The sequence below is a fragment of the Lingula anatina genome, chromosome 1, assembly GCF_051362555.1.
Source record: "Lingula anatina isolate TDL-2025a chromosome 1, LinAna3.0, whole genome shotgun sequence".
Lineage (NCBI taxonomy): Eukaryota > Metazoa > Brachiopoda > Lingulata > Lingulida > Lingulidae > Lingula > Lingula anatina.
Genome location: NC_141767.1, coordinates 3,534,091 through 3,559,902, shown reverse-complemented (window position 1 = coordinate 3,559,902; position 25,812 = coordinate 3,534,091). Strand labels below are relative to the sequence as shown.

At 35.3% G+C, this 25,812-nt stretch overlaps 3 protein-coding genes across 9 annotated transcripts in view; 1 reads left to right on the top strand and 2 right to left on the bottom strand.

Moving 5' to 3' along the window:
• Positions 1-8,293, bottom strand: part of LOC106151133 (chromatin remodeling protein domino) — a 29,681-nt gene extending 21,388 nt beyond the window's left edge. For 5 of the 7 annotated variants that reach the window (XM_087002350.1, XM_087002355.1, XM_087002352.1 and 2 more), the window contains exons 1-19: positions 8,072-8,293; positions 7,463-7,613; positions 7,133-7,195; positions 6,369-6,946; positions 6,138-6,204; positions 5,711-5,852; positions 5,331-5,469; positions 4,880-5,065; positions 4,599-4,739; positions 4,266-4,452; positions 3,841-3,920; positions 3,232-3,499; positions 2,972-3,082; positions 2,697-2,797; positions 2,167-2,274; positions 1,725-1,902; positions 1,298-1,434; positions 954-1,064; positions 490-741 (exon numbers count right to left, since the gene is read on the bottom strand). In XM_087002350.1, the coding sequence (XP_086858476.1) occupies positions 490-741; positions 954-1,064; positions 1,298-1,434; positions 1,725-1,902; positions 2,167-2,274; positions 2,697-2,797; positions 2,972-3,082; positions 3,232-3,499; positions 3,841-3,920; positions 4,266-4,452; positions 4,599-4,739; positions 4,880-5,065; positions 5,331-5,469; positions 5,711-5,852; positions 6,138-6,204; positions 6,369-6,946; positions 7,133-7,195; positions 7,463-7,595 (2,982 nt within the window). In that variant the 5' untranslated portion in view covers positions 7,596-7,613; positions 8,072-8,293. Of the gene's footprint in view, positions 1-489; positions 742-953; positions 1,065-1,297; positions 1,435-1,724; positions 1,903-2,166; positions 2,275-2,696; positions 2,798-2,971; positions 3,083-3,231; positions 3,500-3,840; positions 3,921-4,265; positions 4,453-4,598; positions 4,740-4,879; positions 5,066-5,330; positions 5,470-5,710; positions 5,853-6,137; positions 6,205-6,368; positions 6,947-7,132; positions 7,196-7,462; positions 7,614-8,056 lie in introns of all 7 variants that reach the window. The other 2 variants (XM_087002351.1, XM_087002353.1) reach the window with 2 other exon arrangements.
• Positions 8,294-8,335: 42 nt separating this feature from the next.
• On the top strand, positions 8,336-13,632 carry LOC106151120 (nucleolar complex protein 4 homolog). The gene is made up of 14 exons (XM_087002360.1): positions 8,336-8,519; positions 8,910-9,030; positions 9,237-9,340; positions 9,523-9,627; positions 9,880-10,020; positions 10,650-10,755; positions 10,916-11,001; positions 11,202-11,313; positions 11,669-11,729; positions 11,904-12,014; positions 12,254-12,417; positions 12,615-12,697; positions 12,927-13,040; positions 13,192-13,632. The coding sequence occupies exons 1-14, from the start codon at positions 8,385-8,387 to the stop codon at positions 13,306-13,308; spliced, it is 1,560 nt and encodes a 519-aa protein (XP_086858486.1). The 5' UTR covers positions 8,336-8,384; the 3' UTR covers positions 13,309-13,632.
• LOC106161658 (amyloid protein-binding protein 2) lies at positions 13,512-25,526 on the bottom strand. The gene is made up of 13 exons (XM_013538673.2): positions 25,340-25,526; positions 24,255-24,343; positions 23,377-23,528; positions 19,866-19,989; positions 19,461-19,629; positions 19,068-19,124; positions 18,763-18,795; positions 18,234-18,407; positions 17,879-18,003; positions 16,908-16,993; positions 16,535-16,725; positions 16,121-16,286; positions 13,512-15,823 (listed from the first exon to the last, which is right to left on the bottom strand). The coding sequence occupies exons 1-13, from the start codon at positions 25,475-25,477 to the stop codon at positions 15,594-15,596; spliced, it is 1,734 nt and encodes a 577-aa protein (XP_013394127.1). The 5' UTR covers positions 25,478-25,526; the 3' UTR covers positions 13,512-15,593.
• Between the last annotated feature and the right edge of the window lie 286 nt (positions 25,527-25,812).

Here is a 25,812-nt window from a genome sequence, read left to right as displayed (position 1 = left end):
ACCTATTCACTTTCTATCCTTTTTTGAGAATTATGAAAATGTGTCTGTTCATGCAACACAGCTTCAGTAAATATATAAACTATTGCTGCATGCTCAGATTTTCTGTCTGAGACTCTTGATCCAAAATGCTCATTGTAAGCAAAGCACTCCAGTCAGTATAAGCCTCAAATCATGCAATTACAGTATGCAGTTGTCTCTGTTCATGCACTTAAGCTCAAGATAATAGCAGCAAGCGCACAGTGCAGACCAGACTTGCTATACGAGACCCTTGATCTACAATGCTCATGGGGAAATAGCATTCTAGTGATTATGCCTCATGCGGATCATATTGCAGGAACATTGATTAGTGCAGAATGTGATGACTTCTTTATGTAAACAATAAGCACAATTACAAGAATAAAGCATAGAAAAGTGTTGTAACCTTCTTGCATTTTCCAAGCAAATGAAACAAAAAAGAAGGCACTAAAAGCACTCAAGCTAGTCATTTACCTTGTGTAATCGCCTGATGAGATTCTCATTGTACTCCTGACTTCCCTCAATCATCCCTGACAGTGGATTGGCAAACCACTCCTTGAACTCCCTGTGAGACTGAAACACATGGGGCATCAGGAAGTGCATAAGGGACCACAGTTCCATCAGGTTGTTCTGGAGGGGAGTACCTGTCAGGAGCAACCTCCGCTGGCTGGAGAAGTTCAGGAGGGTTTGCCATCTCTGAGACTTGAAATTTTTAATATTTTGTGCCTGGAAAAAGTAAAACAGAAAGACTTCAGCATGCCCCAAAACTGTCTTCTTTATGGCTTAACATCTTGTTAGTTTTTAAATATTTCTGTAATTGTTGCTCAGAGCGCTGTGAGTCGAAATCATAAGAAGTCATATTTGGTAAGCAATAAAAAGTTCATCATAGCAACAAGATGACCACCTCCCAATAACTAAGGAAAATGCAAATCCCTCACCTCATCAAGAATGAAATATTTCCACTTCTTCCGCCTGAATGCCTGGTGGTCTTGTATCACAAGTTTATAAGAAGTAATGCATACATGGAAAGCATTGGTTTTGGTCCAACCCTAAAGTAAAATTCAGAATATCACTACACTTATAACTTTATAGTCAAATTTTTTCTGCTGGAAGAGAGTCTATTTATTATCAGCTTTAAGTTACCAAGTTCGGGTCTTAAGCAATCAACTATGAAAAGTAGAGATGATCATGACAAGACCTTCAAGAGCCTCCACAAAATATGAAATGCTAGCAACTAAGAAAACAAAACACTGACAGTTTTAAAAACAGCAGATGACTTTACCTGTCTTTTCTGTTTTCTCTCTTTCTGATTCCCATAGTATGTAAGGATTTTAAAAGCAGGGCACCACTTCTTGAGCTCCATCTCCCAATTCAACATTACACTTGTAGGTACCACAATCAAGTGAGGACCCCACACACCTAAAATATCACATTTCTCACCATTATGATCATGTCATCAACAGGGTTTCGGTCTCCCAAGTATATAAAATTTTGAATGTTCTTGACAAGGTACCTGAACAAAACCAGTTCACTTGTTCAGGGCATAACATCAAAATGTCTTTTATGTATGAGACATTTAGCACTAACCATGCTACTGGCTAAACAAGAAAGTGACTCTATGTCTCAATACCAAATATCTAAGTGGATTTCAACAATTATTTAACCTTTTTTACAACTATCTGACATCAAATTTTGTGAAGACAACTTGCCTTTTTCACAGGCCAGGTGAGCCAATAATGCTATAGTTTGAATGGTCTTTCCAAGTCCCATCTCATCTGCCAGGATTCCATTTAGTTTTTTCTCATACATTGTAGCCAGCCAGTCCAGACCCACGTACTGATACTCACGCAGGCTGTGCTTCAGCAGGAATGGAACAGGGACTTTCACCTGGAGGATGAACAACAGGACCACATTTAGCAATACTCACTATGTGGAAATCTGTACCTGCCTTGAGATTTGAAAGTACTGCAATGTAAATACTTTCAGAGCAATATGGCAGGGTTTCTCTTTGAGGCACTAGAGATAGCACATCTTCAGCACATTAGGGAGTGCAGAAGTGACGACTGACCTCAACAAAGAGTTACTACTATTAGAAAACTTTAAATCGGGTTATCAATTACATGAAGAGTGTATGTGGAGAGCAGTACTCACCTGTGTTGTCTCCAGTGTATACCCTGTGGGCTGTAGACTCTGTGCTGCAGCAGCTATATCTGTGATTTCTTTGCCAGGACCTTTAGTTTCAGTGGAATCACCACCAGCCTATGACACATAAACAATCATTACTGAACACCTTTCACAAGGAAAGCCCTTTTTTACACTATGGGCAGATTTCACAAATCCATCATATATGTAATAATGATTGTAGTTCCATAGTCGTTCAATTAAGTTTTAGCCTATGCCCAGTGTAATGAATAATAGTTGACTTATAAATGCATCAAAACACTAAATGTTGTTTGTTTTACAAATTAAAAGAATGAAACAAACAAAACTGATTGTACTGAATTTGAACTAGTGAAAATAGATGTTCCCTTCGACAGGGTCTCAAGTTGGGTTTACAGCCAATCCTGAGAGTTTTTAAAAGGGACTGGCTTTCTTTACCCCAGTAAAATGTTTCCATTCATGAATATAGTGATAATCCACAATGGTGTGAGCCTGGGGAAACTTAAGTCAGTGATACTAACCTGTATATCCTCTGGTTTGTTCTCTGGGTGAATGAGATATTCCATGCCCACATCTTCTAATTCTTCTGATGCATCAGAGGCTTCCTCTTCTTCTGTAGATTCTTTAATTTTAAAATAACAATTTTTACATTAATTCATGTGTTTTATTTATCATGCCCACTGATTAACAAAATGTTATGACTTAAGACTAAATGCTTGTCATTGGAACCCTTAAACCTGTCCATCTCCAGCATTTTACTAAAACTTTTTCAGCATTAAAGCTCAACATGACCTACCACTTTCTTCTTCTGTTGAGGTCTCTCCTTCATCACTGGACTCAGGCATCTCAAAATCACTGTCATAGGCACCTGCATATTTCTTGGCCAGTTCCTCAATGCTCATCTCACCTACAGATAAAATAAACAAGAATCTAAGAACCACTTACATGATCAATTGTGTGTAAAAATTCAACATTCACAACATACAGATTTTCCATCACACCATTTTCTACTATACAGATGTTAGACGCCTGCAACACGAAAGTAGTAATCATTACCTTCATCCTTCAAATCCTGCAGCTCCCCTTTATAATCCTTCTTTTCAGCCTTCTCTTGCTCCTCAATGGTATCCTCATCATCAACCTCATCCTCCTCGGCAGATTTGAACTCCTCGTCTGCCCCCTCATCATCTGCCTCCACATCACTGCCCATTGTGCTGCTCCCTGCAGGTGTCTCCAGGTACTCTGGGTGCAGGGTCTTAATCAGGTCTTCTATGGGCAGCTCACTCTCCTTCTGTAAGGCTTCTATCTCCTGCTGGGTGCTCTCCTAAATATAACACACATTTGGTTAAGTATTGGATGTTTACTTTGTTTTTGTGAGAAAATGTGACATTTATTTCACATTTATTAAGTGTCGATGCTGTCCATGCAAATAGAAAAAGATGCCCCTTATGTAACTCTCATTTCAGTGTGCAGTGCAATTTTTCCACTCCTCAATGTTGGACATTGAAATGATGGTTCTTATCACTGTTTCAAGAAAGAATAAAACCCTCAGCAAAAAGAATTGAAATATGCTCCCATAACAAAAATGCACAGGTATAGATCAGTTGGTGAGTGCTTAATCTGCACCCTGCAATTATCCCACAATACCATAAAACACCAACTTACATCATCCATGCCTTCTGCCTCTGCCTGCTCTATTGTCTCTTCATCATCACTTTCATCCTTATCTGGCTGGAAGTCATCATCTGAAACAGTTTACATTAAGGTAATACTTGCACACACTACTGATGAAGGCAAATCACACACAAAACTAAAAACCCTACATTTGACAGACCATAAAATGAAATTATTTTCTGGTTGAATGTCATGCTACTTAAACATCCTCATCACAGTTAACTTCAAATACTACCATCTTGCTAGCAATTGTTGCAAGGCCATCTGCCATACTATCCAGTGTTAAGGATTAGCAAGGAAAAATTACCATGCACTCACTCTGGCCACACTTACAGTGAATAATAACACAAAGTCAAAATTCAAAGCGGAGGTGGCCACCATACAGATATATAAAGTATAGCAGTTCAAATACTCACCATCCTGTGAGTGTTCAGGACTAGACACAATAGAACCTTGTACTGAAGAGGTAGTGCTCTTAGTTGTCAGACCCTGGCTCAACCAGGACGAGTATTTCTCTGTTTGATCTACTATGAAATTGAGGTGAAGATCTAGAGCCTTCTTCCTTTTTTCTTCTAATCGGCTTGTCTGTTTGTATTGCACAACCTGAATTTTAGAAAAAATTACGTATTTAATCTTTTATTGAATCATTTACAGTGTGTCAAAGAAAAATTTACATGGTTAGATTTGATTATTCACCTACTTTGAAACAGACAAAAGGTCATTTAAATGATCTCATTTTGTACCCTTACCTTTTCTATATTAGCCCAGAATTCCTTTACTTGTTTAGCAAGGGAGTTGGCTATTCTGACCAGTCTTAGAGATTCCTCTTTCTCCGCCTTCTGAGCTTTAAGTTCTTGTTCTTTGTGATACCGAGACACCATGCTTGCTATCTATAAGATACAAGAAACAAAATAAAACCTTAATGACACCCTGACTCAATTACAGGTGTTCTTTCCATTTATTAGACAAATTAAATTTGCACACATTCAAGCAAACTTTTGTCTTAAAGTAAACTTTGCCACAGCCTTACCTTTCTACATGCAGCTTTCTTCCATTTCCTTTCCTGAGCAAAGTCTGCAGCAAGCCACTGCATTTCTTCCAAGAGGTAGTCCCAGTGAGCCTTGTTCCTTGGCATTTCCTGAACCTTGGGCAGCCTCTTAGAGGACCACAGGCCCTCCTTTCTGAGGTCAGCTATCCTCTGCATTACCTGGGCTTCCTAGACAACAGAAATTGCGACATGAGGGGCAGAGTTGCTTTGTAATAAAATAAGAAATAAACTTCCTTTAAGTTGCTTAAATTGCTATGTAGCATGGTCCATTGCCAGATCTAATTGTAAAATATTAGGTCTGGAAGCAGACCTGCAGTTATCTTGCCACCATGTAATTGAACAAGCACCAGAGGAATGCCAGCCCAGAATGAGTTGATGGCATCAAGCTCAACACTTCCACAATTAGAGACCAGTCACATGCTTAACAACTGACCTGTTTAGCTCTTTCCACTATCGCTTCTTGAGATCCTATGGTGCTATCATACACTGCAGATATAGAATGCTGCCGTGTTGCTAGCCTGGTCGGTGATAATGGAGTCTTCGGAGGTTTTGGGGTTTGAACAGATGGAGTGCTAGAAAGAAGAACACAAAATAAGGAAATCGATTTCTTTTTTTTTTTTTCAATTTTCTCATTTAATTCCATGTTCTGCTTGTTTCGGTTACTAAAAATTTATAAAAGCTATGATATATTTAATATGCAAGTACAATTCTCGTTTGGTTTTTTTTTACAATAAGGACCAAACAACCACAGGATCAGTCTTAGTAGGGGAGACTTATATCTGATAAGATAAATCATCTTAATTATCCCCTTACCCAGCTCCACTAGTTCCAGTTTTTATGTTAGATATACCAATATTTTCTGTCATGGCTTTTGCAAGGGCAGGAGCTTGCTGTACTATAGAGGGCACTGTACTACCTAGCTGAGCAGCAGGTGGCTGTAGAGGTTCTGGTTTAACTGAAACAGAGAAAAGAACCTGTAAGTCTAGGGAGTAGATCTGGAGAATGATGTACAGAACAATAGCTATGGATCTACATGTATCAGAACTCAACAAGTTCTAAGACTTTTAATAATATATTTAGAGTGCATATTGCTTTATTCAGAACTACATTACTATTAACACATCCCTTGGAGCAAGATGTAACAGCAATTCCTAAGTATGTTAGGTGGTTTCCAAATATTTTCATAAACAGATGAGGAACAAAATGCCTTTCTTGATTTGCTAATAATGCCTGCACTTACCTGGTTGGGCAGGAAAAGGTACCAAGTTGGACAAGGAAAGGCCACCAGGAGCAGAGGGTAACTTGGTCTGAAAATGATAATCAATGTTTACAAATCACTCCTAAATTACATCAGTAAGTTCCAATATCAAACACATAATTACAGAACTTTTACACAATACTGGTTGCATTTTAATTCGATGTACTTGTACAATGTCTTTTTCTACAAAGTGATGTATTAGAGCAAGCCTACCTCTTTATTTTCCTCATCATCACTGTCCAGTTTGTCAGAATTCAGGAAATATGTCAGCTGTGGTGATGGCTTCTTAAGCCAAGCATGAAAGTCTACATAATTCCCTCCACTTTGCAGAAAAAACAGCTCTGTTAGATTCTCAGTGTAAATATCCTTGATTTTCTTCATGTCTGTTAACATTGTGTCACATATCTGTTTCCTTAACAGACCAATCTCCTCTGTAGCAGGAGGCTGCTCCTCTAGTTTGATCTTCTTCCTAGGCACTGGGCTATCCATGCTGGATCTCTGTTCCGCCACTGTCAAATTGGCGTCTTCCAACGATGTTATACCTGGCAATAGGAAGGCGGAGTTTCCATTCGTACCAACACTAGTCCTTTGTTGAGACTGGGTTGATATAGTTTGTATTGGCTGAGGATTGACTAGGGTAGGGTTTGTCCCCACCCCAGCAGGGCTTTGACCTAGATGTTGAGCTGCAGGGACAGGGGTTGTGTAGGCAGGTGGACGCTGGTATACCAGTTGACCTGTCTGAGCTATCCCTGGCTGCTGGGCAGAGTTGACAGCAGACAAACCAGACATTGCTTGAAAAAAAAGAAAAACACACTGACTGCTCTGACAAATAAAAAATCAAATATCACTCATGACAATTACTATGAATAGTAATTCCAATTCATTTTATATGCTGTGCGCTTGGGTATGTATCAGTTCAAAGATCAGATAAATTAGTACAATATATATATACTAGATTAGCTACATGAAGTACATACCTTGCAACAAGTTTGGAAACGGTGTGGACTGGGCTGTTCCTGGTCGAACTGCTTGGTGCTGGACTGTAAAAATAGGGTGTAAACATTAATAAATAGTTGTTATAATTCAGATATAATTTTGGGTTTAAAAAATGGAGAAATAGTTCAGTTGTTTTATGGAAAGGGGGCTGGGGATCATTAAAGAAAACTTGAAGCAAAAATCAGACTTTTGTATCTTAACAGTCTTAAAATATTTGCATCAAAACATCTAGTTGCAATATTTTTTCTTTCTAATCCTAAAAGACTTCTTAAGTAAAGTGTAAAGAGATCAAAACTGTTTCAGCTACCCACCCACTCCTGCTCCCCTGCCCACATGTTGTTGCTGCGCCTGCTGTATGCCTGGTGTTGGCAACTGCTGCTGTGATCCTGCATTGGGAACACCTGTGGATGGTGGTTGTTGGTTAGGAGCTGGGCCTCTCTGCATGGCTTGTCTGCATCAAAGCTGAAATATGGATCATCTTCATAAAGAGGAACAATTTTGCTATAGAATTGTGAGAACAATTTTGCATTTTACAAAATTGATTGAGTTACTGATAGGTTGCATTTACTGAAATTGTCAAAAATGCATGCAAAGTATACGAAATCTAAGGAAGTTACTAATGAAGTTAAACAACTGGCGATCAGACATGCATAAGAGGCTTGCGTCGTCGATTTGACCTTTATTTCAAATACCCCGCTTCCGGACACAAAGGGGAAACTACCGGCACTCGTCGCGATCGAAGAATGACAATTGTCACTTATAGATTTAACTACCCAAATGCAACTATGCAATCAAGATAATTTGTCAAGAATTTGTATTAGATGTTTTATTATTATATATGACGAAAAGTCACCATGCAGCTCTACCGCCAAATCAGTGAAACCCGCCATCTTGCAATTACCCACCTGGAAATGACTTACCAAAATTTCAGTCACAAATTTCACTTGGCAGAGTGACCCATCCGTGGTCGAAAACCCTCAATCCTGCAAGAACGATTAATTATCTCGACATTTTGACGCAGTCAGATAATGACCTCTGAAATTTTACTCCTTAATTTTCAGTTTTTCATTTTCCTGTATCTGGGTCAAAAATTCTTCTCTTCGTCAGTGCAAATGGCGCTCTCGTCATTAAGAAGAAACACGCATGCGTGCATACATGAGCCTCGTTCTTGTAATACAGAATTGCCCTAGATAAAATGAAAGAAATGTTTTGATTGGATGACATCATTAAACCATGCCGTCAAACACGAGGAAGGACGTGAAGTTCTCAAATAAGAACGAAATTAAAAGCATTAAGTCTAAAACAAAAGAGTTTTTATGTGACAGGAAGAATGCTAACTGTCTAGTGGACATAATATCATTGTCTGAGGTTTGTATATTTGACAGATCTTCTAAAGGGAGGCGTGTGATAGTCCCATACTTCCCTTGCACTAGTGCAGGTTGCATTGCCAGTAGTAGTAGTAGTAGATAATAGACTATTGAAGAAGAATGATTTTTTAAGGTAGTTAAGGACTCGTATCCAAAACAAATAATTTTATGTGAATTCAGATTAGTACTTGGTCAGGTTCAAAAGAATTCAGGAAAGCCCCTAGCTGTCACTTTTTGCCAACAAACTTAATTTCTGATATACTGGTAAATGTATTTGTAACCCTTTTATCTCAGATATATTAATTGGTCAATATTGCCTTTCTGTTTTCATCCAATTATAAATTGTATTTTTATTTTCAGTTCAGTAATTGGCTTTTATTTATATTTCCAGTCTGAAGAAGAAGAGGTGATTTTGGCCTGTATAAGGGCATTTTATAACATATTTTCCAACTTAATTACTCATGGTTCTATGTATTTAGAAAGAATACCTACCACAAAAGATGATCTTGAAGGTAAGAATGTTAACTTTTTTTTTTCAGATTATGAAGGTAAAAAAATTCAACTTAAATTAATTTTTAAAAATTATTTTTGTGTGCTTATATTGAGATTTAGAATATAGATACAAAGATAACATCTCATTTAATGGTTCATTAATATAATAACAGCCAATGGATATGGATGAAAGAAATAAGATAATTTTAACCATTTTGACAATTAGATCTTAGCTCAGAAGAGCAGTACAGATGTTGGCTAAGAGAACGCTACTCTGATGTGAGCCAAAGGATGCTAGAGCTAATAACTCACCAACTCAGCACAGTACAGGTATGTATGAATTATACAACAGGAAACAAATTGTAGCATGAATGAACAATGAGAAATTTCCTTTGTACAAAGTAGAGTATAGAAATGAAAATCATTAACTGTTGGCATTATTTTAAATATGTGAAATATTTTCTTGTGGTACACTATAAAGATTTATGCAGCATATTTATTAACTGTTACAGGAGTTGGCTTTATGCACATTGATGAAGTTTGTGGCAGCAGAAGGACAAAATCCACTCAGAAAATTATCAGAAAAACATCTGGCATTTCCAGCAGTACTATTTGAGGTCAGTTAATGACAACTACACACAGTTACCCAGCTTACATATCAAATTGATTGCAAAATATTTGATTTGAAAAATGTTTTAAAATTTAATGAAATGTATTATTATTTAGGTTTATTCTGCTCATTTTGTTTTAACAACTTTTTTTGATCAAAACAATTCTCTTCTTATTTATGCACAAAAAAGCAAGGAGCTCTTGAATATGAATATCTTGCCTATGAATATCATTACATGTCAATATTTTTGATATTTCAGAAACTGCTACTGACACTCTTATCAGAAGAAATAGAACTAAGACCTCTCATTGTGCGTTTTCAAGAATTCCTGGAATATGATGACGTTAGATATTATGCAATGAAGATAGCCCATAAAGTGCTGAAAGAAAAACCCAACCATGTGAGAATACCTGTATTAAAAAGCTATCAAAAACCATGTGGCAGCCTTTCCAGGGCATTTATTACTCTCTCTAACAACTTTCCTCTTCTCTAAACCCGTTTTTGTCACTTTCTTGAGTTGAAAAATATTCCACATTCTAACATAATATCGTAGCAATACAGCTGCACTGGTATGTTTTTAGAGATTAAAAACTTAAAAGCCTGACAATAATTTTAAGATACACATCTTAAAAAAAGTCCCCATCCTCAATTAATTACTATCTATGTGAACTTGTGGGGAACTTGTGAAAGGGAGTACTTAAAAGTCCCCTGAAGCATAATTATATGATAGAACCTCTCAAAACACACAGATCATCTGTATCACTCAGACATAACACTCCATGTGAAAAAGCGTTGTGTTTTTACTTTTTTCATCTTATGAAGAAATTTAAAAAGTTTTATGAAGTGGAACTTTGTTTTTGAGAGAAAAATAACTATGGCATATTACCCCTTTAAAGATTTAAAAAAGCTGTAGAACTCAATCCTTTTAAAAGGGATATTTTGTCTCATGTGGGAAGGTTTCGCTCAAATTTCTTGCTGTATAAAAGACTTACAAAATGTACTTTAACATTTAACTTACTTATTTTCCAGGAGCAGTTAGATATTTATTATGGAAATGTATATGCACTTTTAGAGCAGTTGTCACTACCAGCTACAGATGAAGAAAAGTTAATGAATTTTATGACTAAAATGCCAGGTAAAAGAATAACTGTTAACAATCATTTTTGATTTAAAGAAATTTAAATTTGAAATAATCTGTGAAATGTTAAGTTCTAAAATAAGTTTAGGTAAAGTTTTTCTGTGATGCTAAGGAGAAAGTGACCTGTTTATATTTATATGACAATCATACATTTCAGATACAAATGCTAGTTTAAAAATCAATACACTGAGAGACCAGAAAAAACTTTTTACCAGTTTATGGCTTGAATTTTTGAGAAAAAGGGTGAGGCGTTTGAATATTGCGTACATTTTAAAGGTTATTAAATTTTTAAAAAACCTCATATGATATTGAGTTAACATTTGATAATGAGTAAATAAATAACAAGACCCTGTAATTGTGATCATTTTAGATTTAATTGGTACCTTCTCTTTGAATATCTGCCTGTTTGATCTTCATCAAATCAGTGTTTATTATTTTTTCAGTTGCCAACCAGTCTTTACAAAAAGGTGCTTGTTATACTCCATGACAAAGTGATGCCTTATATGACCAGTCCTCTTCTTCTCAGTGACTTTCTTACAGAGTCGTATAATATTGGTATGTGAACTCTTTCTATTATGGCAACTATATTAGTGTTGGATTGGAGTGTTGGATCTGGAGAGATGGTCAGACATAGAGCTCAACAATGTTTCTATTCTCAAAACTGTCATCTTTAGTCAAGATTTATTTTTGTAAAAACATGTTTCTCGGGCTATAACTGTTTGGTATTACCTTTTTCTAATGTATTATACTCTTTTTTTACAATATTAAATTTATATATCTTAGTCGAGGCACTTTTTCAATGATATCCACATTGATTATGTATATTTTTTAAAAAGTGCTGGTTTATTTGATCAATATGTTGAATTGCAGCTTTTCTTAGTATTATCATTTTGTACACTTTGGTTTACAGGTGGTGCTGTCAGCCTTTTAGCACTCAATGGATTATTTATGCTTATCCACACGTACAACTTGTAAGTATTTGAACCTGATATCATTGCTATTCAACAATAATCTGAAAGTGGAAAATTGGTCTTTATTTCCATTTTCATTGGTGAAATGTAAAAGAAAATCTTTAATATTAAAGAACAATTTAATGTACATATATCATAGTAGTTTTGCAATTGAAGTTTGTTGAAATTTTCCAGAGACTACCCAGACTTCTACAAGAAGCTGTATGCACTGTTTGAGCCCAATGTCTTCCACGTGAAATACAGGGCGAGATTCTTTCACCTTGCTGACCTTTTTCTCACATCTACGTAAGTTATACTTCAGTAGTTTCCATTATTTGATTGCTGGTTTTTTACATATAGCTGTTTGAGAACAGTGTCTATAACTGCAATTTATTCCTCCTTTCAAATTTTACCTGAAATGTTTTACCACTTGTTAGGTTGGAAAAAAATATTAAGTAAATCTGTTATTAAATGGATAATTGCTTACTCTCCTATATTGATCAGAAGCATTATATGTACGTTTACGGATTCTTCACTTCTTTCAGACATCTTCCAGCCTATCTAGTTGCAGCTTTTGCCAAGAGACTGTCTCGTCTTGCCCTCACAGTGCCCCCTTGTGGCTTGTTAATCATTCTTCCATTCATCTACAACCTCCTTATACGCCACCCAAGCTGCAGAGTTCTCATACACAGACCTGACACCACAAAAGGTGAAATTATTTTACTTGAAAATGTACACTTATTGAACTTAAATTCTGCATAAAAAGGATATTGTGAATTATTTCCTCAAGATATTAAGTATAATTATTTTGGTAGTTTTGTAGAGTCAGCTTTACATTACGTTGGACTTAAATCACTGTGATATTAATGTGAATAAGAGGTATAACTTCAATTGTGTATTTTCCAGAATTTACAGAGGACCCTTATATTCAGGAAGAGACAGACCCTGCAAAATGTGATGCTCTAGAAAGTTCTCTATGGGAAATAAAGGTATGTTTTTTTTTTTTTTTTTTTTTTTTCAAAATGAGAGGTTTCAGTGGAGCATGAGGGTTGATGGAATCTTTATTGTAAAGCAACAGTTAGTTGCATTTTTTCTTTTGTCTAAAATGACCTCTGATCAAATATGCTAAGGCAACTTTATTTTTTTTAAGTACATTTTATGATAACTTAAGTTAAAAGTATATTTTGATAGATGAGATGTTGAATTTTTTTGTTCCAGACACTACAGAATCATTATCACCATGAGGTAGCAATGTGGGCAAGAAAAATTGAGCAGCCATTTCCTAAACTGGAATTTCCACTGGCTGATGTCCTTGATCTAACAACTGATCAGGTAGGTTTTTGTGTAGGAATTATGTAACTTGGCCTTGGCAATAGAATACCACCTTGCTTACTGAGTTAATAGTTAACCGATTTACATCTACATATTTCTCTGAAACAGCTTTCAAAACTTCTGTTTATATGTATAATTTCTGATATTTTAGATGATAGAAAAAGAAATGAAGAAAAAGATCAAGGAAGTACCTGTGACATTTGAGGCCCCTAATGGTCTGCTGGGGAGCAAAGAACACAGACTCCAAGACTATTGGGTTTTGGAATAATGGCTGTGAGAAACTTATTTATCTGTTTATTTATTTTGGTCAAGGCCAGACTTGTATACTGGAACATATTGACAGATGAAGAACATGTTTTTACCATTTTCAGATTTATTGATGCACATTCATGGATTACTCCATCTAGTGTATACAGACATATTTTTCCTTCATCAAAATATAAGCCATCACATTTCAGATTCACTAAAGCATGTGTGAGGAGTTATTTTATTCATTGATATTGGCAATATTATATTACAGACATACCCTGTATATTATTATTATTAACTAAGTACATAGGATGTATGCTAAATAAATAAAATTCTATGATATCAGTTGTTTCATGGTTTCATAAATAATAACCTAAACTGAGGTTAAATATTTTCATTAGATTCTACAGTATGGAATAAAAATACTTGAAGAGCTCCTCTTTAACAGCATGAATATAAAATGAAGCCAAAGGTGTTGCTCTTGAACTACAAACACAGGTTACATGTCTAGCAGAAAGCTGACAAAGCAATTGCACCTAATGACTCTTGCAGTACACACATTATATAAATCAACTACTCCAGACGTTGAACTGATACGGATTAGTTCCAAGAACATCAGCAGCTACCAAGAACCAGTCGAACTGAAGCACTAGGTTTGCCTAGATAACGCACTTTTTACTGACATCTCAACCAGAAATCTGAACGAACAATTGAATCTCCTTACTTCATTCACAATTGCAGTCACCCATCAACTCCTCTTAACACAATTAGACACTAAAATAATATTACACATATGTGCTCAGCAAGCAGTCTCATTTAATGAACCATGACTTGTAACATGATATCTTATTGTATAGCTTAAAGCACTATATACAAGTAGCACCAAATGACAATATCACAGTTTAGTCAGCTGAAGCTAAGTGATACAATCCTGTATGTCAATTGTTGCCTATCCTGGAGCCAAGTCCACTGTGTTGATAATTTTTTTCTAGGATGTACTTGTGTCACATTTAAAGTAGTGCTAAATGTACATTGTAATACTGATACTTATTGGGAGATTACACAAGTTACTTGATTTTCCCCTTAATATTTCCTAAGATTATAACTTCTGTGGTGTTTCTGGCAGTGCAGCATTTTACTGAAAAAAACAACTGTAATTAATTTCTGAATTACCTGTAACAACAAGAAAAAAGTCAGAACCTGTTACATTATCCAGACTCTCGTCCACATTAAACAGGCCAATAGCCAGCAATTTCAAATGGGAAAGGTTCTTTTTCTGATAAAGTGTACTTTATTGTCATAATGGCACATAGAGTATTTCATATTTAGATTCAGAGCCAACCATTTCCAGGAAAAAAGGGTGGTTCATCACCCCTCCAACTGGCCTGTAAGACTTAAATCCATGATTGTTAACAAAATTAATCTGCAAGCATTATACACTCATTACATAACAAAAATGACAAACTCCTGGCTTGAAATTAATGTTAGCAGTTTTGTAATCTGCAAAATATTTCAATGTACCAAAATGAAGTCCTCTCTATTTAAGACAAAGCCCATCTTGTACATCCTTGCAGTAAACTGTTCATGTCAATGGAAATAAGTCCAGATAGCCCAGTCTCCTAACTTTACTAAAATCAAGTGGGGTATAGAAGTGATTGGGGTAATGAATAAAAACCTACAGAATTACTCCACAGATGTTTTTTGGATGTAGTAAAATTACAAGCTATTGTACAATACTCAACAGTCCAAACTCCTGATTTATGTGTCACTTTTGTATTGCTAAGATGACATTCCCAGTACAATGATTTCCACCCTTATAGCTCATAAATTAAATCCCAACTCAATTCTTGCACATTTTTTCATCTCATATGACATCATGCACTGCCAACAGCCTCATTTTCAGCTAAGATGTTTCCCACTGTTTTTATATGCTGGCTGTCAAAGCAAAAAATATCATTCCTTACATCAAACTGCAATGTTTTATCTTCAGTATGTCTGAATATCATTTACTTATGACTGTAAATATTCAAGATTAGGTAAGCCAGCACCGCAGTATTCCAAAAAGAATGTCCTGTGAAGAAACACTCTTTTTGCTGAACTTGGGTATCCACTGAGCATAAACCCTTAAATCAAGCTATAAAGTATGGACAAAGGAAACCACCACAGGGATTTATTCCCTGGTATACAGAACTTTTATGAAACGAGCAGTTCATATTGCAATGCACTTCAAAACATGATCTTCCTATTGCACATGAAAGCCGTCAAACACAATACGAAGCATCAAACACAGTTAAGATACCACATTCACAGCTCAAAGAATTTCTTCACTAGAAGTGTGGTGTCTTCTAAAGGCCTCTCAAAATCCAAGGGTTTGATTTCCTCCTGATTTGTACGATCTCGTATCTGGTTCCACTCCTGTAGAATGAGACTGTATTCCACTGATTTCAGTGTATCACCTAGGGAATGATATAACCTTAGCAGTCCACGGTAATCATATTCCAGTCCACTGTAACCTGAACCAAACAGCTTCTTACCTGAAAAGTATGTGAACAGATGTAAACTAACTTATTAATGTGGTATTCTTAATAATATTGGTATAACATTTTGGGTGAAAATGTGCAAAGTCATGTAGTTTACCTCATTAACTTATTAGCCAACTTCTCACAAAATGTTGTGTGATATATGTTAGGCATGAGATGTAAAGACTCGCTATCCATACAAGCAAGATGGGTATGCACTGATTTTATAGCTTTCTAATATAAAGGTCAGATTTCTTAGTTTACTTTAATTCAATCTACTAAAGCCAAAGAAGGCCAGTCTATTCTACTGACCCACAGCTATAGACCTCAGGTACAGCTGTTCTGCCTCAGGATATTTCTTCATATCATAGTTGTAGAGAGAGGCCAGATGGCCCACAGACAGGGCCACCTCATAGTCTTCACTCCCCAGAAGACGCTCCTTGATCTCTATGGCTTTCTGGTGCATTTCTTCTGCCTCCTGAGAAGATGATGGTAAAATGGTTGTATACATACGCATGCCTTTTTCTGACATGGAAAATACACACACACACACACACACACACACACACACACACACACTCTCTCTCTCTCTCACTCTCTCTCTCTAGACCTACTATATCAAAGGTTTTTGAGACAGTAAAATGAAATATAATAAAGTAAAAACATTAATGTGACTCTTCTTTTAAAAATATCCAATATATTCTGTTTTCCAAAATGTCACCCAACCTGATATCTATGCATGGACTGGTACAATCTACCGAGGTTTCCATAGTGTTTAGCTGTCTGTACATTATTCTCTCCAAATGCCTTCTTAGCCAGTGCTAAAGATGCCAGGTGTAAGTCCTGTGATTCTTGTAACAGTCTCTCTTCTATCTCCTTGTTATGACTGTCTATGGCTATCTCTTCCAATATCAGTGCTGGGCACAAAGTAAACCAAGGACACTTTATTGTAGCTATACATTATACATCACTTGCTCTGGCATTTTTAGAAGATAGCATTAGTACATTTTGGTTGGCAAAACATTCCACTGAACTCAGTAAGCCAAGTTTATGTCGAAAATTCACTTTAACTTGTAGCAAAGCCATGACTCTAATTTACCTTTTACCCTCTTTGAAGATGCGAGTAGCAAGTGGTCTTCAGGCAATATACTGGTGATGATCTTGATGGCTTTTTCTGCATGCTCCCTAATAAAATAATTAAGATCACAATAAATAAAAACATATACAATGGACAAGACAATGGTGCATGAATATGCTGTGGGTAAAAAATAATATAAAAAAACAAGGCAGCAAAGCTGTCAAATGTACAGACAAAAAACAGGAAATAACAAAATAGGCTACTGTCAATTCTGATGCAAAAGTACATTATGTTAAACTGCAAATTCAACTTCAAATTTTAATTATGCTCAACAGGTAATACCAATGTAAGTAAAATGTGTAACAAGCATAAGGCTTCAGGCCCATGGGAGTTCAAGTTCACACTTTGAAAATGTAAAACTTCCAGAAAAAGAAGTCAATTAGACTGCTTTTCCAACTCAGGCTGCATTGTTTAGTCCTGTATTTCTTTTTTGAAAGTTTGGCAATCATAAGTAACATGGTTTTCCCATAATGGTCATCATGGCAGCAGCACCCAAAATTGTGTTTTCTTCCATTCTGAGATTCTGAACATAGTGAATGATTGAATCTGACAAACTGCAATGATATGAGTTTATTTCCATTTTTGAAACTTTATTACACAATACACGATAACAAATTAACCATCATTTTTATAAAATCAACTAACAATGTTGTAAAGATGCAGGAAATGTCAAACAAACACTATTAATATGGCAATATGTACAGACACATCTGTGTCTGTACATAAAAATAATATAAATTCACATTAAATTTATAAAGATACCTGCAAGACACAAAAGAAAACCAAAAAACATTTTACAATGAAGGCAGACAAGATCATTTTCTCTACTAAGTAGGTTATGTTTTTGGCTTTGTTCGCAAAAAGCCTAACTCAAAAATGTTTGAAAAAGTTGCCCAAGACATGCAGTGCTGAAAATCAGTTCCTAGACTTACCTGGCATCACTGAACTTTCCTGAGCTGTATTCGTGTACATATGTAGCATAGGCCAAGTCCTCATGTGCCACTGCCACATGCAAGTTGTTTCCACCAAATACCGACTGACGAATGTCCAAAGCAGCCTGAATTTTAGTACATTATTACCCATTAATTCGTTATAATTTTTCATCAAGTATTTTCTTTCACTTCAATTAAAGTAATCATTTTTTATTTTTAATGTATCCAAGATACTATTAAGGCAAAAATAAATAAATAAATAAATAAATAAATAAATAAATAAATAAATAAATAAATAAATAAATAAAAATAATAACAAGAAGAAAACCTGCCAGAATAAGTCTATATCATTTACCTGATAAACCTGAACAGCTTGACAAATAGAATCCACATTAAGCAAGTAGAAACCATAATCTAACAAAGCATCAGAATATTTTGGATGTTTGGTTCCAAAGAACTCTTTGGCAAAGTAAACTGCATGTTTCACAAGCAACTCTGCCTTCTTAAACTCTCTTTTTACAACACATGCCTGAAAGTACAAAAGTTTCATTTGTTTTTCATAATTAAGCTAGATTGTCCAATACAAACCTTAATAAAAAATTTACAAGTGAAGTCCTGTTGCCTGATAAAAACTGCTTAAAGACAAACTCATGCCCTAATGGCAATAAACATATATGGAAGAATTAAGCACTTAGTCCTGGTATCAAGAAATAAATAACTTCTTTACTTTACTTTCAAACTCCAGTGACAAATCAAAATTTTATCACAAAGAGTTGCTACTAAAGAAATCATCCTACAGTTGTCCAAACTGAATCCTATACTGATGCAGAAGGGACATTATTTCTGCGCCTTTCTGCCTCAGTATTAATATTCATAAAACTTACCTTAGCAGACTGTCTCAACACATCTACAATGGTCTGAAAGGAGATGAAAAAAAAAACAATGAAACCCACTAGTTCTACCTTCCAAAATGTTATAAAAACAAGAATGCAATTACAATAAAAGTTTAGGGACATGTTACAGAAACATGCCTTTCCGGTACATCATTTTAACTGCTTTATCAACTACTTACCATAAAATAAATGTCAAACTGTACATTTTCTGGCAAGGTATTTAATTCTATTCAAAGAATTTACATTAATTTATTTACTATGACACTAAATCATAATCAACTTCTCCCACAGCATACCTTTGCAGGTAGAGACGAGTTAAGTTCCTTCAAGGCAAGCATGGCATTATGGTAAGCCTAAAATACAATATGTAAAATGTGAATCCATAAAAAAGCAAGTCATTCCTTAGAAACAGAAACCACAGAATGCAGTCTAGAATTACTTTAAGGTCTACCATTTCATAATATGGTTTCTAAAATCCGTATTCAGCTATTCTGATTGAGTAATCAAAACTCTTTTTCACGAAGGTTCACACATGACATCTTGCAGTGGCATTTACTTTTCAGCAAAGCCTTGAATTCCATGCCCAGCAGCATAAATACAAAATACACAAAATAGCACCAATGGAAGCAAGGTTTTTGTTGTGTGTGCATGAGTGGGTGTATAAAGTGAGAAAATCATATAAAACATACCTCGTCATACTGACTTTTGGCAAACAAGAGTGCACATATCTCAGTGTGAAGAGCAGACTTGTTAACTTGTATTCCTTTCTCAGACAACTTGTCCAGGTATGTACGTGCTTCAACATAGATCTGCTCTGCCTCAACATATTTACAGTTAGCATTGCGAATGTGCATCAACCTGAAGAAAGATAACATACAATTTTAGCTGATATAAATTAAAATTAAGAGCACCCAGAATGTTCAATTACATGTTGCAACGGTTACCCTATGTCCTTATCATAAAGTTACTTTAAAAAAATGGAATACTTAATTAAACAGCAATTACTGCAAGGAATCCTTAATATTAAAAAAATCGGCCTTGAAAGATCTGCCTGCTCTGCAAAAAGACATAATCATCAAAGATCAAGTCCTAACCTGACACAGCATTCTAAAGCCTTATACCAGTGCTTGGTGTCCTCACGCTGTTTACACATCTGAAGGCAAGATAGTATTACGTTCTCACTGTCCACAAACCAGCCCGCTTCACTGAGAAATCCACCTAAGTTGGCAAAGAAAGAAAATTTAATAATTACGAGCTTCAGCACCTCAAATTTCGAATACATTTACCTCAAGTCAAAAACAAAGCCACATCAAAAGCAATTTATTCTGGCATGATGAGAACTGAATAAAATGTGCCTGATTTAATGAAAAAACAAGGCAGCAAAGCTGTCAAATGTACAGACAAAAAACAGAAAAAAAAAAGATGCAAAATAGGTCATTATGTCAATTTTGATGCAATAATAAATGCTTATAATAGCACAGTCAGTCAACACTGATTTTTAATCATGCACAACAGGTAACATGGTCAATAACAGGAGCAGATTCAGAGATATTTTCTGACAGTATTCCAAAGTATCTTTGTTGATCCATCCTCCATTTTGATAGTCTTCCAACAGAAACCCGTTAATATAAACTGTAAAATCTGACTGTCTTCCAGGAGACCCAGAAGATGGTCTTAATCCACCCTTTCAATAAGATTACAATGTCAGGACCATGAGAGTTAAAATTCACATGATGAAAGTCCCTATATATGAAAAATGATGACAGTGCATAAAATAATATTACATCGTGTTTAAAGACATAAATACCAATACAGCTGCTTATGTGGAAATACTGAAAATGTGCACAGCCTCAGGTGGATGGGAGTTAAAAATCACATCTTAAAAATGCCAGTGTTGGAGAAAAAATTAAATAGAAACAACAAAAATATAATTCTAATGAAGCTGTTATTCACTGCTTCCTTATTATGGACACTATGTTATCTAGGCAGAGAGCTTAACAGGGAAATATCAACAAGTGTGCTTTATGAAATTTCAATTAATGGCTACTTAATTAGGTAAATGAGTTTATAGCACTGAAATTAGCCTTGTGAATACCCAAGGGGAATTAACAGACTGACCACACAAATTTGTCTATCAAAGGTCTTCAGGCCCATAAGTCACACCTTAAGAAAAGCAGAAAACAATAATGCACAAAAACAGGAGACTGCCCAATTCTGATGCAATAATACATTATGTTTAACTGCACAGTCAACATAAAATTTTAATTATGCACAACAGGTAATGCTGATGAAAGTAAAAGCATAAGGCTCCAGGCCCATCAGAGTTCAAGTTTTCAATTAGAAAGTGCCAGAATGAGAAAAATGAAAATTTCACAAAAAATGCATAAATTTAATAAAAATGATGACCCAATTGACCTGGCTTTCTAATTTGAACTGCATGCCAATCCTAAAAATCGTACTTATAAGTTAAATATAATAATAAGTAACACAGTTTTCTTTTCATAATGTTTGCAGTAGCAGTGCAAAAAGATTATTGTCAATTTTGATGTAACATTACATAATAAATTATAGAATAATTATCACCAATTTTTGATTATTGACTATAAATAGCATGGACATGTAGAAAATTTGATTACCATTAGGCTTCATGTCCATGGGAGCTCTGAGTCCCACAATGAATATGCCAAAAAGATAATGAATACTTCATTACGTGTATAACTTCCAGAAAAAGAAGCCAATTAGACTGCTTTTCCAACTCGGGCTGCATTTTAGTCCTGTGTTTCCTTTTTTGAAAGTTTGACAGTAATAAGTAACACCGTTTTCCCATAATGGTCATCATGGCAGCAGCACCAAATATTGTGTTTTCTTCTATTTTGATGCAACATTACATAATGCTTAACAGCATAATGACCATCAATTTTAAATGATAAAATATATGTGTCATGGATTTTCAGAAAATGTGACTAGCAAGGGTCTTCAAGCCCGTGGAGGTTCTAAGTCGCACCTTGAAAATGTCAATAAGTGAAAAATTAAATTTTCACAAAAAACTGTTAAATTGCCAGAAAATTTTACCAAACAGACTGCATTGCCTACTGAGGCTGTATGTTAGACCCATGTTTCTTTCTTGTAAGTTTGAGAACAGCAAGTGACATGTTTTCCCTTAAATGGTCATCATAGGAGCAGTGCCCTAAATAGGGGTTTCTTCAAATTTTGATGCAACGTTACATAATGTTTAACAGCATAATAACCATTAAATGTTATTAATAAAATATTAGTAACATGGACATTCAGAAAACATGACAAGCAAAGGTCTTCAGGCCCATGGAACTTCAAAGTCACATCTTGAAAATGCCAAAATGTAAACAAGACAGCACTGTCCTGAAATGGGTTTATTTCCATTTTTAACACTTTTTTAACATAAAACAAAATAAACATTTTACTGCCATTTTTATATGACCAACTAAGAAAATTGATGAGATGGGAAAAGTATCAATAGAACAGTGTTAAATGTCCAATTTCCTCCATTCTGAGATTCTGAACATAGTGGATGATTGAATCTGACAAACTGCAATGATATGAGTTTATTTCCATTTTTGACACTTTATTACACAATACATGATAACAAGTTTACCATGTTTTTTACATAATCAACTAACAATGTTGTAAAGATGCAGGAAATATCAAACAAACACTTTTACGCATCTAATTAGTTCAATAATGAGACTGTTAACATGCCTAATAATTGAATCTGAGGAAATGTGAAAAAACAGTATAACTTCTAAAATAATGGCCCGATTATGCTGATTTTCGAACTCAACCTGCATTTAAGTAAGATTGACCACTCCTGTGAATATAATGCCAATTGGCCGATCCGTTTTTCTTATATTGTGTTATCAGTGTTGCATTTATATTGAAAAGTGAAAAAACAGCATAAATTCCCTAAAAATGGCCCAATCATGCTGATTTTCGAACTTGACCTGCGTATTAAGAATTTTCATCAGTTCTGTAAGTTTCAAGCCAAAAGGTAAAATGGTGTTCCACTTACTGTGTTATCGGTGCTGCATATATGCTGAAAAAGTGAAAAAACAGCATAAATTCCCTAAAAATGGCCCAATCATGCCGATTTTCGAACTTGACCTGCATATTATGAATATTCATCAGTTCTGTAAGTTTCAAGTCAAAAGGTACAATGGTTTTCCACTTATCGTGTTATCGGTGCTGCATATATGTTGAAAAAAGTGAAAAAACAGCATAAATTCCCTAAGAGTGACCCGATCATGCTGATTTTCGAACTTGACCTGCGTATTATGAATATTCATCAGTTCTGCAAGTTTCAAATCAAAAGGCAAAATGGTTTTCCACTTATCGTGTTATCGGTAAAAGTGCACGGCGACGGCGACGACGGCAACGACGGCGACAGCGACGACGGCGACGACAGACGCAGATGATGGCTATATGTACAGACACATCTGTGTCTGTACATAAAAAAGCCTGTTTTCTCGGATAATTTATCACAATAAGACTGTCAAATCATAACTTCAAAAATGTGCGACATAAATAAAAACTCTATAGGGTTTTATTCCCAGTGAATTTCAGCCTACATACCCAGTAAGAGACCCAGCTTGAGTGTTTTATCTCTTATAAAAGGCTCTGCATGGTTCCTGACACAGCACATCTGTCTGTAAGCATCACACAATGTCTCTGAGGTTCTTACTCCATGATCCATCAGGGCTTGGAAACAATGATGAAGCAAGTGTCTGCAATGTTAGAAACAACCTTCTCTGTGAAATTACTTACAAAAAGAGCCGTTTTGGTTTTATTGTCAATTTTGTTGTAAATAAGAACTTTAAAGGCAATGGATGATAAACACCTTTAGATTATGTAAGAAACCATGTTTTACTTATGCCATCACATATCAAGGTTACTGGTTAATGTTGTATGCTAACATGATAACACCATGTTTTTCTTATCTGTGGTATACAGTCTGTGATTATAGGTCATAGTAATTCTAACATTTAAACATTGATATATACCAAATACAATCACTACATTATCTTAATCCACTTTAAGTAGACATGTTAAATAATTGGCATGTGGATTTTATTCGACTTCTGGAAGAAACTGGTAGTAATAATTCTTGTGTGATACAGGGAATGTACACAGCTATACTCTCACTAGTAATGATTCTTTAACATTTAACACAATTTTAACTGACAATTCAAAGACATGGCATAGTATACAGTTTACTCTACCAAGGCCACACCCATGGTTGTCTAGTCTAATACTATTATGCAAAATATGTATTAAAATAGCCTAAACTGATTGACTAATTCTACAACTAATCATAAGCACACTCTAGTTTTGGCTGGAAAGTTAGGTTTTGACTTAAATAAAAACATGATTTTGACTACAGTAAGCACACACTCAAAAAAAAAAAAAAAAAAAAAAAAAAAAAAAAAAAAAAAAAAATCCACACTTCTCACCTTTTGTCATTTACTTTCAAAACACCAGCAAATATATCCAGTTCTGAGAATTCCAATCCAAGTTGACATAACCGACCCTTGCTGTACAACTTAAAATCAGAATATTGTGTTAGTTATAGCAATAGAGATGGCTAAACTTCAACATAGTTAATATCATCCTCAGAATGAGGAGATATATCTTGCAACCAACCTCCAAACTCAGGCCTACCGAACTACCAGGCCTCACCACTCATTTTCAAGGTGTGTGTCAGTACGCACTTCGAAGTATCAGACGCAATACCACTGTTCAGGTTGCCTAGTAAGCGATATATGATAGTGATGATCCGTAGTGGAGGTTGGAAAGTAGTGCATTTCATCTCAAATTTTGTTCCGGGTATGATACTGTGAAATGCGAACTGACACACACTTTGAAAACGGGCAATGTGATCTGATCTACCAGTAAATTGGGATCATTCAGGGACCAGTCTGGTAGTTGGGTAGGCCTGAGACTGTGACTAAATTAATCTGATGAATATTTATCAGTAACTGTCTTTGGAATGGATCAGATTATTTACAAAACAAATTCCATTTATTTTTCTAATTGGTACCAACATTCTCAATGATGTCCATTAAAATGAAAATTTTAAATCCATATGAAATAGCATACAGTTATCTATTTCTAAAAAGATTACTATTAGTCTATGGGTGGTTTGAAATCACTACTTAAGTATTAGAGTGACCTGTAAAAACGGACTTACGTAAATGTCTTCAAAAGTATTCTGGCAAAACATTTAACTGCCCTTACATCTAATTATCAGTATAAACGAGCCGTATTACGCCCTAATTAAATTCAAAATGTGGAGGAATTACATATCAACTCTACGAGTATGTAACAATTGGTTTGGTTTAATTTTCACGCTCACAAAGAACTTAGTCTTATGGCATCTGAATTAAGGTTATAATTTTTAGCAGCTGTACTTACGTTCACATTTAGTTACTGAATAACAATGTTTAGGATTTTAGTTTTTGTAAAGCACGCTAGGAGAAAAAGACTAGCATTTCCCCCAGATAGCCAATATAATTTCCATTTTTAGCAAACTACTTACCTTATAATAAACATCAAACTGTACATTTTCTGGTAAGGTTTTTAATTCCCTTCTAAACTTAGAATAATGCTTAACAACAATCGAGATCGCAGTATTAAAAAGAGAATCAGGGACCCACTCCAGCGCAGACGCGGCCATGATGTTGTTGTCATCTAACGTGACGTCACGTGCCACATATATTTGCGAGCCAGCGACCTACATATTAAATAGGTCATCCGCGGCGCTTTGGCCTACCTTAGGCCAACTGAATGATGAGTCTAACTGCAAACAGACAAGTTATGCCTTTTGCATGATCATCCTTACTGTGCAATTTTGCTGGCTCGGTATATTTTTAATATCGTCTTGTCTTTTTTAAACAACATTTATTTTTATGATGATATTTTTTATAGCCTATTGACTAAAATCCCTTATGAAGATTATAAAACAGCATTTAATTATGGCTTGCTTAATTTACGATTCTGTCTAACTGCATG